This window comes from Miniopterus natalensis, chromosome 1 (genome assembly GCF_054644295.1).
Source record: "Miniopterus natalensis isolate mMinNat1 chromosome 1, mMinNat1.hap1, whole genome shotgun sequence".
NCBI lineage: Eukaryota > Metazoa > Chordata > Mammalia > Chiroptera > Miniopteridae > Miniopterus > Miniopterus natalensis.
The window spans coordinates 86,078,252-86,092,552 of NC_142081.1; the positions used below are offsets into that span (position 1 = coordinate 86,078,252).

At 40.8% G+C, this 14,301-nt stretch overlaps 1 protein-coding gene across 2 annotated transcripts in view; it reads left to right on the forward strand.

The window, feature by feature from the left end:
• The window catches only part of JCAD (junctional cadherin 5 associated), a 42,777-nt gene that overhangs the window by 709 nt on the left and 27,767 nt on the right, over positions 1-14,301 (forward strand). The window contains exons 1-2 of one of the 2 annotated variants that reach the window (XM_016196325.2): positions 11,780-11,861; positions 12,723-13,061. In XM_016196325.2, coding sequence (XP_016051811.2) covers positions 12,781-13,061 — 281 coding nt within the window. In that variant the 5' untranslated portion in view covers positions 11,780-11,861; positions 12,723-12,780. Of the gene's footprint in view, positions 1-11,779; positions 11,862-12,722; positions 13,062-14,301 lie in introns of those variants that run through there. The other variant, XM_087823762.1, reaches the window with a different exon arrangement.

Below are 14,301 nucleotides of genomic sequence, written 5' to 3' on the forward strand. Positions count from 1 at the left end.
GAAAAAAGGGGGGGAGGGGGAGAAAGGAAGCGCTCCGCGGAGAGCCGTAAACCTCGTCCGTGCCGGCCGTCGGGACCCGGCGCTGCCCGCCCCGGGGCCCCGCGCCCGCCGCGCTCGGTCCCCGCCGCGCCTTCGGCTCCCCGCCCCAGGGCGCTGTCAGGTCCCCCAGAATCAGGGTTTCCCTGGATGTCTGGGCTGCAGTGAGGCTTGGCACCTTCAGCGGAAGGCGCCTCTCTCGGTCCTGGTCACGGCAATAGCAGCGGGGTGCCTCGGATTCTTTTAGGGGCTTGAGGAAGAAGCTGTGATTTTACTACCCAAGAAAAAAATAAAAACGGGAACTTTGTGCCTGCGCAACCTGGACATGCCCTAGCCTTGCTCATCCAGGCTGTCTAGGAGCAGAGGACTTTGGGGAATTAGCTTAGACAGATTACCATCCCCTTCCCCGTCACGCACACACCCTGCCACCCGCTCTCCCACCCCCAGCGCCCTCCCCCAAACCCCCTGCCTGCACGTCCCTCCCTGGGCTTGGGCAGGAGCGTGAAGTAGTGTGGACCACATCCCTCAGACATTTTCCCCACAGCTGCTTGTCTTCCCTTCTCTGGCTTTTTGTCTTTTCAGATTTGTAGATATCCCGGCGATTTGAAATGGGGGCTGGAAGATGGGAGGGGATTCCTGGGAGGGAAGGGGAGTGGGAAATGGGATTTGGGCGGGCCAGAAATTTTCTTGACAGAAATGGCAGACTCAGTAGTCTAAACTCCGTGGTCACAGGCTGTGCAAGTAAAACTTCATGGGAAAGGTGCCTTATGCCAGGTAGTTTTTGAATTTAAGATGACCAGGTTAAGACCATCCAACAATACAAATGCAAGTAAAGGTTTTTGGTTATATATATGTATTTTTTCCCCTTGCAAATCACACTCAGATTCTGTTTCACGGGACTTGTTCTGGTTTTCATGTGAAATTGGGAGTTTGGTAAATTCATTTGGTTTTCCGTGGTGTTCTGTGGGTTTGGGCTTTCTGTTTACCTTGATGTGAGGTGTCTAACTCTTAGCCATCCGCTGAACAAGCTACCTGGAAGTCCTAAATGTTACTCTGGGCAGGCAGCAGGAGGCAAACTGTTCACTGCCTTTGGAGTGGGTGAGCAAATATTTGTTAAATAGAGACCTTAATCTGCTGGGTCTTTCTTCTCCCAAACTTCACCCTCTGCTGCAGAGACTGGAAGGTCAGGACCTTGGCAGGCCCAAGAGATTTAGGGGAGTTGGGTGGGGTGGAGGAAGCCTGTGCCAGAAAAGAAAGAATTTTTTCTTTCCACCTCCTTGGAACATAACTTAAAATGCCTGAAAGTTATCTAATAACCCATCTGAGTGGTCACAGATTCAAGGGGTGGATGGTAGCTATAAAATATAACTGGACAGGGGTGATACCACACAGAGAATAAATAAGGACCAATTTTTCAGTTTAAAAAAAAAGCATATATGAAAAGGTCCTTGAAGTCTGATTTTTAAAATGCAATTTAAAAATAAATCTGAGAAACACTATCAGTAAAGGAAGCCCAGGAGTCTGTGGTCTTGCCAAGTTCTTGTCCTTGCTGGAAGAGCCCTCTAATTTGGGAGGGCAGCAAACACCAACCATTCTGTAGGAGTCCAGAAGTTTCTCTTTTAATGAGCTTGGTATGATTCCACGCCAGTTAATTTGGAGAGAGTGTAGAACAGTTTAGAACACATAGTGTAAGATTGAAACTGTTGTTCTGTTGTGATTTTTATTTTTATAGGCAAGGATTGTATCTCTGAAATCCTCCAGGCCTATTGCTGAACCTATTCCTGCAGTTTATTTGCTTTTTAACATGTTGTTTTTTACATTTTGAATGGGCAGGGTTATTTCACTCATTAAAACCTTGTTATTGTGCTTCATTTCAAGGGCCTGCTGACTTAAGGAATGCTGAGGGACACTCACTTGCCAAGGCCAGAAGCCCAGGGAAGGCTAGATCAGTCTTCAATGCTTTAAACAGTAAATGTCATTTAAAAAATACAGGAACTGCTCTGATCTAAAACCTCCATTATCTTAGTTTGAATGTGTGGTATCTTACTTAAAATTTGGGTTACTGTCTTTACTTCCTTTAAATATATTTTCCGAAAATTTTCTATAGATAATAGAGTTGGAAACAGCCTGGCCACACTGGCAAAGATGATCAGACCACTAAATATCCTTGTAGTTTGCTGTTTATTGGTTATTTCTCCATAGCTCACCAATTAAGCTTGTTTATTATCTATGTAAATAAAAGAATTTAGATACTATTATGAAGAGACACCTATATACTTCAAAGAGGGGACGAGAGAGACAGAGACAGAGCACAGAAGCACCTGTATGTGTAGGAAGAAGACTTGGAGAAGTAGAAACTAGGTGTTGCTTGTTATGCCTTGGTACAGTGGGGTTATTGGGAACTTTTACTTTTGGTTAAACACTAAATTATGTAGTGTTTACTTCTAGAATATCTTTAAATGACTATTGTAATTAGAAAATCAACAAAAATGTAAGAGTTATATAAAATCACTTAAACTTTAACATTTTTATAAAACCTTTCTCTTTTATCCTAAAGATATTTGAAAACAAAACTAGTGTGTTATGAGGTTAGTAGACTATTTTAGGAATCTTTGTATGTGGAGTGTGACATATTTGATGATAGTGGAATTAAATTCTAACCTATTATAAGTTTCAGTTATTTTTTTCAAATAGCCAAAAGTTTTAGAAGATTTAAAATATCTAATTTCATTTCTTTAATTAATGACTGCTAACCTTTCAGAAATGTTAATGAGGTACTTAGGGTCTCAAGGATATGTGGTGAGGTCCCCAAAGCATAATTGTGTGACAGAATTTAAAGGTGAAAGAGAAAACAGGTGTGTGTGTGTATGTATGTGTTCACATAGATTGTGGGGGAAAGGCAAAAAAAGAAGCTAGAGGAGGTAATATTTGTGGAGAAAAATGAAGTGAGTCGTATTTTCTTCTCTTTCTCTCTCTCTTTGGATCAATGCCTTAACACCCGCCCAACCCAGAAAGATTGGGTTCCAGGATACTTTTTGATCTTAGGCCCAAGTTGTTTTTTCTCTCTCTTTTTTTGTCACCTTCTATAAACAACTAAGTGATGGTTGCCTTACTAAAATTATTACTTCACAGATTAAATATGCTTTTTATGTCTTAGGAGATTTTTAACAACTTGAGTGCCCTGGCAGAGCTGGCCATCACATTGTGTGGTTTGGTTATGACATTGTGTGAGAACTTACTGTCCCAGAACTTAAACTGGAACTGTTGAGTTCTTTATTTCTTAAGTCTGAAAAGGGAAATGACAATCCTATTGCTCATAATAAAATACATAGTTCTACCATTAAAAAAAAAGCTATAGAAAGCATGGAAAAGTTACGTATCTGTTAAGCAACATGCTCCATTCTAGGTTCGTTTTATGTCTTGACTATTTGCCTCTTGTTTAAAGAAAGTACTTTGTTATATATTAATCATAACATTAGACCAAAAAGTTGTCAGTTGAAGAAATATTTACAGTGAACTGCCAACAATTTGAGGGACTAATTACATCTTAAGTATGGAATGTCAGTGAATACTGCTAAGTTTTAGGTTCTCCAGAGGAGCAACAATGTCTAATCAAGAACTGTAGAGTGCTATTTGTAATCTTGTATTAGATTTTATCAGCAAAACATGTAATTTTAAGTTTACTGGAAACAGGTTAAGAATCTCTGTAGCAGATAAGACAGTTGTATCATATACTAGGCCCTGAGAACCTTATGTGATTTACCATTTATTCTTGTTTTATTCTCATTGAGTCTTCCAAACATGTAATACATTTTCAAAGATACATTTTCCTAATCCTACCTAAGCAACTCCTTGTTTTAATTTTTTTTCTGTTGATGACATAATAAGTTAAACTATATGAAAGTGCCAACATTTGACCTTTTTCCCCCTGCAAAATGGCACTTCATAAGGTTCGTTTCATGGTAGAACCTCATAAAATACATTTTGTGACAGAACCTTATATATATATATAAAGAACTTTATGAAATAAGGATATTTAAAAAACGCAGAGTCCAGTACCACTGTTGGTATTTTGGGTATTTTTCTTTTCAGTGTCCCCACCCTTTGCATATGTATATAAATGAAATTTGTATTACACTGAATATAGGTGTTTGTATCCTATATTTGTTATTTAACTTGGTACCATGAACATTTCCCTGTGCCATTTTATATATGAAAATATAATTTTATATGTGTGTCTACATATTATTGTCTATCATGTGGATGTACCAGAATTTTGAACCCTTAAACAGACATTTAGTCTTAATATTTTATTATCATTATTAACACTTAGATAAATATCCTTATATAAAACTTTGTTTATATCTCTGATTATTTCATTAGGATGGATACTAAATAGTGAGATTCATACTGTTTCAAATTTTTAAACATTCTATAACATATTAATCACTTTTAAGAAAGGACATTCCCATTTACACACGACCCTCCCATATTCATATACCCACAAATAGAAGGTCACCAACAACAGATACTGTTTTTTAAAAGATAATTTGATAAGTAAATAATGGAATTTTGGTTTAATTTGTATATCTTTGATTATAGGTGAGGGTGAACATTTGTTTCATATTTTTAATGGGGTATATTTGTCTTTTTATTAATTTTCAGTTCATGTTCTAGGCAAATTTTTAAAAGGAAGACAAATTCTGGTTGATTTAATGAATTTATTCATATTTTGTTTTATTTCACTGTCTTGGGGAGTCTTATAATTGTAAATATGAGAATAAAATTTTTAACTTTTGTAAATAGAAAGGGAGGAGGAAATGGTACCATTTGTGAGTCTCAGCCTCTAATGATGAAAATGCCCATAATCCAAATAATACCACCTAGATTATGACATCCACAAGGAAGGGCATTGACAGGTCTTATGTGTTTTTATGTTCTCCAGCACAGAGACCAGTGCCTGGCACTTCCAGTGTGGAACAAGAATAAGTGTGCAATATCTGTGCTCTGGGATGGTGTACTCCCTGCCCCCCCTCCAATACCCATCCCTCCTCTTAGTGTGTGGCCATTTAGTTCTGCTCTCTTGGTTGGCCTCTGTATACGAGCTAATGAGGCCAAAGTCAGAGGTTCTATCTTCATATGACCTATTTAGCTTTGTGTCATGGCCACAAGCTGTATTCTTTTCACTGTGGCCAGCTGACATAGAAATGCATACTGCTCATCACAAGGGAGAACAGACTAGAAGGGGGCAGATTTCTAGAGTTAGAAGAACCCTGAAGAATCTCTTATTCAACCTTCTTCTTTCACTTTTTCAGGGGAAGACTGAAGCCCAAACAGGTTCTTCCCTTTTCTCTTGTGTAGTGTCTCAGAGTCAATTCAACATAACTGATATGTATTGCGCAATGTGGAGAAATATAAATTTATCCCTACAGTGAGGGGGTTGGCAACTGAATTCTGTGCTTAAATGCTGATAGATTGTTAATGCTTTCCTAACTTTATCATCCCTTCCATGTGGATATAAATGATATGACTAATATTTAAAGAACTTAGAAATCTATCACAGTAAGGTTACTTTAAGTGGTCTCATTCATGTCTTTGGAAGGGACAAATAATAACCTGATGCAAATTGATTTGAAAATGATTTGGGGAAAGAAAATTTTGTGGGAATTGGTTGGTTAAATCAAATTCAAATTACTTGTCATCTTCTCTAACCAATAATTATTTCTGACTTCTGTATTCTCTTAATGAAAATACCATTATCTTAGTCACCAAGACTCAAATTTATTTTACATCTTCCCTTGAAAATTACTCTTCTTATTTCTTTTTCTTTCTTATCTCTCTGATACCACCCCTGCACGTTATAATAGAAGGGATTGTAACTAGCCTGCACATCTGTCCTTGGTCTGGCCACTTCAGTCCACTTTTCTGCTACATTCTTTGTGGAGCAACCTTACCCTTGCTTGCCGAAACCCTTTATGGTTTTCCATTGTCTGTTCAGATGAAGTCCAAATTCTATTAAGGATGCAGATAAGAGTGGCTATTTCTATATAAATAATATTTTTTCTTTAGCATTCATTTTTTCTGAAAAGTTACTCTTCCATTTAGCAGAGATATAGTTTGTCTGTTTTTCAGATGTACACAATGTTTTTTGTTTGTTTGTTTGCTTTTTTATTGATTTCAGAGGGAGGAAAGGAGAGGGAGAGAGAGATAGAAACATCAATGATGAGAGAGTCATTGATTGGCTGCCTCCTGCACGCCCCCTGCATGCCTCCTGCTGGGGATCAAACCTGCAACCCGGGCATGTGCCTTGACTGAACCTCAAAATCCTGGATCATAGGTTGATGCTCATCCGCTGAGCCACGCCAGCCAGGCACACAACAGGTTTTATGATAGCTCCATGTTACTGATGAGGAGCCTAAAATCTCAAATGATGGAGGAGATCTGCTGAACGTCCCAAAGCAATTGCATAGCATATTTGTGAATGAGTCATTTTACTGTGTGTTTGGAAATTAATACTAGTATTGCCATTAAGACATTACAGTCAAGTGAAGCATCAGCCCTGTGTGTGTGTGTGTGTGTGTGTGTGTGTGTGTGTGTGTGCATGTGTTCTGTATGTATAAGGAAAAAAGCATCTAGAAGAGCCATCCTAATCCCAGAGAATAAAGGAGACTTTCTTCTTTTTAAAAGTACAATTTTTTATTTTAATGTCACCATGTTTTCTATCCTTTCTTGTTTATGCATTATTTGGTAAATTAGGAAACTGTTGTTGCTATATAATGGGTGAGCCTAAAATAGTAGTGCAGGTTTTGAAGCTAGCTGATCTTGGTTTGACCTTGTGTCTGCACTTATAAGCTGTGTAACCTTGGACTCAGTCATCCTCAGTTTTCTTGTCTGTGAAATCGGGAAAATCATATGTACACCTGGAAGTGTACTGGAGTATAAAATAAAGTGTGCCAAGCAACTAACAGAGTATCTGGCACATTGCAGATGCTCAACGGATGGTTGATGTTATTATCTTCCATGTGTGCTATTTTGAGCTTATAAAACAGACTCTTCCTTCTCTCTATATAGAGAGTTTATTGGGACAGGGGAGAATAAATTAACCATGAATTGGAAGATATTCTTGATGAATTTGTTATGCATCCACTGAAGAGTATTTTGAGCATTTTACCACCTATTACAAGCATCCTGGGGGGTGGAGGGCAAAAGTAATAGAATATAAACCTACTGATGTTATGAATCGATTAGAAAACCTACTGCAGGAAAATTTGGCTGTTCAGCACTGTTATTCCTCCACCTCATCCCCTTCAAACTACCTAAATTAGAGACTGCATGTAATAAGCATTTCTCTTTGGGTGTCATCTCATAAATTTAATTTAATTTGAACCAGTCTCATAGAGGTGAACGAGAGAATTGTGGATTGAGCCCTGCCTTTCCACCCAGCTCAGTGTTACTTGTTTTTTGTTTCTTTCCCTGTTTCTTCAATTATGTTATAAGTTTCTATGCTTGTATCATTTTAATAACGGAATAGAAAAACAAATGTTTGTATTTATCTTATCCTTTTGTGTGTGTGTTGTACATTCAACACAGAATCTTCCATAAAAAGAGAAATTTTATAAATCATTTTTCTTCTTTCTATATACATTTGACCCTTGAAACAACATGTGACTTAAGGGTGCTTACAGTTGGATTTTATACAGTTGAAAATCCAGGTACAACTTTGACTCCCCAAAGACTTGACTAATAGCCTGCTGTTGTCTGGAAGCTTTACCGATAACATAAATAGTCGATTAAGACACAGTTGGTATGTTATATGCATTATATACTGTATTCTTACAATAACATGATTTAGAGAAAAGAAAATGTTATTAAGAAAGTCATAAGGTAGAGAAAATATATTTACAATATTTATTGAAAAAATCCACATATAAGTAGACTTGAGCTATTCAAACCCGTGTTCTTCAAGAGTCAACTGTATGGTCCTAAAAAGTTTGTTTTAATCAAATGGTTTGTTTTGATCAACCCAAGTTGTACAACCAGGCGAAACATTCTTTGAGTGGGTGGCTGGACCTTGCTCTGATTTATTTCTAGTTAAATCGAGTAATAGCATAAAATCCATTAGCAATCACTCTCCTAATATTGTAAGGCTCCTAGGAGCCCCATATGTTTCCTTGGAACAAGTGGCAATCCCATCTATTTTACACATGAGAAAACTGGGGCTTGGAAGTTAAATAACTTGATAAAAGCCACTTATGAAATGAAAGCAAGGATGGAAATCTAGGTCATTCTGACATCAAAACATGTGCTTGTTCTTCTTACTGTGCTCTGCCACCCTCTCTACACTTCTTTTTAATGTTTTTATTGATTTTATAAAGAGGAAGGGAGAGGGAGAGAGAGATAGAAACATCAATGAGAGAGAAACATCTATTGGCCACCTCATGTACGCCCCCCAGCGGGGATCAAACCCACAACCTGGGCATGTGCCCTGACTGGGAATTGAACCAGCAACCTCTGGTGTATGGGTGGATGCTCAACAACTTAGCCCTACTGGCTGGGCCCTGTCTACACTTGTGTAGGATAGTGGTTTGCAACAGGTGTGCTGTGGCAGGTACACTGATGTGTGTCAAGGATTTTTCAAACATGCAGTACCTGTCTGTTTAGTCAGGGGCACTGACCTCTTTTCCCTTAGATTGTCAGATAAAAAAATGACAACAGCCAACACAATAGCTGTATGGTGTGAATGAATCAAAATTATACCCATTTTTTTTTTGTCTGATTGGCTAAAAATAGAATTTTTTGGTGTGCCACAGAATTTTAGTAATTAGTTTATGTGTGCCATGAGATGAAAAAGGTTGAAAATTGCTGGTGTAGGAGAAAGTCTGCAATCTCCTTCCACCGAGATGACAAGAAACAGCTGAACACATGCTACCCAGAGAACTCTATCCATTAGCATAAGTGTTCCTTTAACTAGGCTGTCAGCTTTTCTTGTGGTGCTAAAGTTTTTAAACAGCTTTATAAGTTTTGTCTTTGAAATGATGGACTTACTTTAGGAATATAGGGGCCAGAGAATAATAGGAAAACATGAAAAGAACAAAAGTGAAATCAAAAGAAACAAAAAGTTGTGTCTTGACTTTCTCAAACCAAAGAGAAGAGAATAAAGGTGGCAGCATTTCATGTCCACTTGTTTCCGGGGACCTGCGGCTTCCCTTTGCTTCCACACGGCTGGTTGCTCTGTCCACCAGTGACGTGGGGCTCCCAGGCCTCAGGTGTCAAGCCCCTGGTAGGTCATAGGTAGAGTAAGGAAGGGAGCAGAAGACGGCAGACTCATTTCTTTTTCTTTCTGTCCTCAGGAACAGGAAAGGAGCTTCACTTGGTAGCTATACTTGGAACATTTCTGATAAGATAGAACAGCTGTATTTGCTGTTGATGACAGTGATGAACTTAATAGATCAAGGAATTTCTCACAAATTGATAGGGTCTTTCGACTTGCTGAAATTTCAGAGGTTATCTAGTCCAGCACCCCAACCAGCGCAGGAATGATTTTCATAAGAGTGCTTTTCTCACTATAGGTTGTGACTGACTAGGGCACCATGAAATTTCCTGGGTGGTGATCATCATTTTTAAAAGTGTAATAGAATAGAAAGTGTTACAGAACATGTCAGGATGTGAGGGCACATATTTCTCCTTTAATGTTTGATTGATGTGCATGCACAGTGCTTTCAGTGGGCAGCTGTTGAAAGAAAACAGGTTCCAAATCAGTTCCCTACACTTCTACATTTTGCAGACCAGAAAACTGAGGTTTGCTGTGGTTAAAGATTTGCTGAGGAATCATAGCGTGGGGGCTGGTATCAGCATGAATGCTGGGATCAAAAGGATCACACCTAAAACAGTGCTATTTGAGCTGTACACATATATGCCAAGTTGTGAAATCTGCTGTTGTAGTAACTGACATTCATCATTTTTAGTGTGTCTTTCCAGCAAACCTTTGCAATGATGCGTGGGTGATCAAATTAAATGTTGATGTAGAGTGCTGGTATCTTGGGATTGGAAAGGAACTTTAGAAAGGCCAGCTTTTAATCCAACAACTCATTGGCTGCATGGCTTCTCCTTAGCCCCACAATGTCCCCTCTTGGTGGCTGCTGTAATTGACATGTGAGTGAGGCGGCTCATTTCATCTTAAGTAGATAAGGATGCTAAAGAAAGTAAGCTGGATATGACAGGGATTAGAGAAACAGTGTGACTGCTCAGCAGTCTGCATAAGGAAGAGGTGATGTTTAGCATGGGTAAGGTGATGCGGTAGAAGCCCAGGCTCTGAGTTGGGACTGAGAAGGTGAAGAGTGTGAGGCAAAGGATTGGATGGTGGCTGGGAACACTTATGTGGGTTATGGGACCTGGGGGTCATCCCCTCCTCTCTTCTCTCCCAGGGGCTCAAGCTGGCATACTTTGTACTCCTGCTCTCCACAAGCTCTGGCTTCTGTGAGATGAAAAAGTTAGGAGTTTCCAGTAATCAATATGTTTTTGACCTCAGACTTATAGATCAAGTTGTGGCTCATAGGGATTTGAATCTTTTTTGAAAGATGTTTATGGCTTGGCCTGGGTGGTTTTGCCATTTAAGGGTTTGCTAAATATAATCACCATGCAGACATAGCCATAATGGCCCAATTTACCTAACCCCAGAAGGAAAATAAGCCACATACATGTTTGAGAGGCTCATTTCTTACCACTCCAACAATGGACTGCAGTACAACCAGCTCTGTGGTAGACACTGGCCTGTCCCTCAGTCTATGGGACGGCTAGTTGGAGTGCAGTGCACTTTGCTCTTAAAGAGCCTGGGGACCCTGGTCTAGGCCACCAGGATTCTGTTACGTTATTTCTTTACTGCTGAAACAATTGTACCCAAAATCTAGTTTAAATGTCAATTTACCCTCTCATACACATGCACATGTAGTTTATCTAGTGAACTCCTAATCATTCTTTAAAACCTAGGTCAAATGTCCCTTTCCCTCATTTGTGAATTCATTCAACAGTTATTTATTGAGTGCATATTATGTATCAGATTCTGGGGGTATAGCATCGAACTAAACAAAGACCCTGCCTTCCTAACCTTGACTCTGTGTCCCATAGCCATGTGTCTGTAATGGAATCTCTTTTATCTGCAATCTGTAGTCCAGCGACTTACTCAGTTGAATCAAAGAACAGATGGCTTGCCTCTCTGGTCCTTCCATTTCTGTCTAAGTGAATGACCCAAGTTGTACAACTCTCTAAAAAACACCCAGCAGTAATGTCAGGGGTGGCAGAATTCTATGGAGATTTTTCTACTAGTGCAACAACTGCCAGAGCTTGTCAACCTCACATAACATGTAAAGACCTAATAGAAAATTATAGCCTTCCAAAGTCTGATACTCTCCATGCTGATAACTGAGCCTTTGCTGCTGCTGGAGTCCAGCATGTGGTGAGGAGGAAGGACATGTGCAGTCAGAAGAAGCCTGGGCCTCAGTAAGAATTCCCACCGACAGGAAGCACATGCGTCTCCTTTCACCTGCACACGGGCAGCAGGCATTTCCTGGCCATTGTTCGAGGGGCCGCCTCAGCACTATTTCCGTCCACCAGTGAAGCAGGGCTGGAGCTGGCCAGCTCTTAAAGGCTTGGCCTTGGTGTGCTTCTTTCCCAAGCCAGCACCACAACCTCTGGGGAGCCAGAGCCAGCTGACCAAACTGCCTTCCACCCTTCTCGTTTAACAACGAGAAGACGTAGGAAAGAAGATTCTCTTGTATAAAAATAAACGTGGCAGCCCCACTTGCTTTCAAAAACATGCTCTCAAGCAGGTTCCTGTCTTTTACTTATTTATTTATTTATTTTTTTGTACTGTGGCTTGAGGACAGTTTACTGTGGGAAGTAGCTGCCAGTGAATTCATGTGCTATGGCAGGACTCGGATGCGGACACCATGGGCCTAGAGATGCAGAATGTTAACCCAAGATTTATTGAGGAGAAATTTGATTCTTAAAAGTTTCATGTGGAAAGGGTAAGGCGTGTAGTAGGTTAGGCGTGTAGGCTTGATCAGTATGTCATGTGTTTTCTCATTATGAGCCTAAAAACTTAAGATCTGTTTTCAGCAGCTGATTGACCTCCCCAGGTAGCTGCCCTTGCTCAGCATTTCATGCTCAAGTATGTCATGGCTCTGTGTTGATTAAAGATCTCTTTCTGTGCTTTTAGAGTGAAAGGTATATCTACAAGATGAAAGCAGGGAAGTATAATAAGATTAAGCTGGACACTAGCAGTTTCTCTTTTTAGAAATACCAACTAGTAATTGCAGCTTCCAAGTCTGTATTTTACCCTCTCTCCTATGCCTATTGTTTTGAAAAGACTGGGGCAAGGGATGTTGGACACTGCCAATCATTTCATTGCTCAAACACCATTCCAGACTCCTCTACAGGAGGCAGCCATCTGAGGGTGGGGTCCCCAGAATAACTACCACATCCTACAGAGCCCCTGCAGCATCCACACTCTCTACTTGAAAAAGACGGAGAGTCATTTCAGGCATCAATCCCCATCTCCACTTTCTGTGCGGGGACTGTGCTGTATTCATAACCAGGGTCTAGTTCAGGGTGAAGGGAGGTGGTAGTGTCAAATGTGGCTGCAGGGAGAATTGGTGGGTCCTCACAAACACTTTCTGTTGTCCCCTCAGTGTGGGTCCTGCTATGATGACCACCCCAGAAGCTGAGCTTGGATGAGGCCGGTGCATTATGTACAGTGTAGAAGACCTCCTGATTTCTCATGGATACAAGCTGTCAAGAGATCTTCCGGCACCACGTGAGGGGCGCAATGAGGGGCGCCAGCCAGAGAGGACAAGAGCGAGAGTAGGCCATGGCCTGCTGAACGGGTGTGAGGATGGCCCTGCAGCCCTCCCACACAGTAAGGGGTCCCTGGGGACAGGACGTATGAGTGATTCTGAAAATGACCGCCATGCGCTGAGAGCCGGTGGAGAGCCCCAGTGTGCCTCTGCTGCAAGGATGTCTGAGGAAGGGTAAGTGTATACCCACCATATTCTGCGCTGGGCAGTGGATATGAAATAAACTCCTCCAACTCCTTATAGTTGGCTGGGGTTGGGATGGGGGAGGGTGGTGAGGGACAAGAATGCTGCTCCCCATTGAGGTATTGGGATGTCCTAGCAGCACAGGACCAGGCCATAGAAGGCCTTCAATAAACTGGTGAGGAAATGAATTTTGTCACTGCGGTTCAGTACTCGGCTTCTTTGTTCCCTTGTAAGCTCTTGATATTGCCTCAGGTAGGAATCATTTAAAAACTCTGTAAAAGGCACACACTCCTAGTACATTAAGCTTTCTTACTAATATGTTTCAGTATCTGGCACTACAGAGTTGAAAGAGGATTGTATTCCCCTGCATTGGTGAAGAACACCTTTCTTCTTGGGTATCCATATAGTTCCACTGGCTCCTGACCCATGCTTCCCTTGCACACACACTAGACCCAGTGTGGGTCCCCATCTGAATACAGCTGCATCTGTGGGTATTTGCTTACAACAACAGAAAAGGCCACTTGACTGGGAGAACGGGAGGGTTAAAAAAGAGGGAATTTCAGCAGCTTGCCACAGAGGCAGCATGGGAGAGGAGCTCTGCAGTCTCATCCAAGTCCTTTTGACCTAGAGGAAACCTTTGTCATCACTTCATAAAACTGTTTGTCTTTAACGCTGTGTTGGAACCAGGCTCAGACCAGGGAAAGAGGGCTCTGCCTGTATTGAGCATCTTTTGAAACTGTGTGTAACTGGCAAGGAATTAACCTGTCTTTAAAGGAAACAAACAAGCACATAGAAAGGGGAGTGAATTAAGTCTACAGGGGCTGAACTAGCCTTTAATGGTTAGAAGTCACCTTTTTACAGAACGGATCTTTTTTGTTCTTTGACAGCTTTCAGGCAAAACATGGTAGGGATTTTGTTCTTATAATTCAGAGCATCTAACGTGTTGGTTATTAAGTAAAAGTGAAGGTGATCATTTCATGCCCAGTGTAGTAAAAGTAGGTTTGTGTAGACAAGCCAGACCATTTCTCTGGTGGGAAGAGTTATCATTGATGGGACCAGGTTCAGGGGAGACCCAGAATGGAAAAGAACTTGAAGCTGCTTTTATTTAACTTTGGCCTTCCAGAGCACACTTGCGTCCACTGCTGTCTCGAGCTTAAGTCTCTTTTGAGCCATGTTCCCTGAAAAAGACACCCACCATGGACTCTGGAAGAGGGTACTTATGGATGAGTGA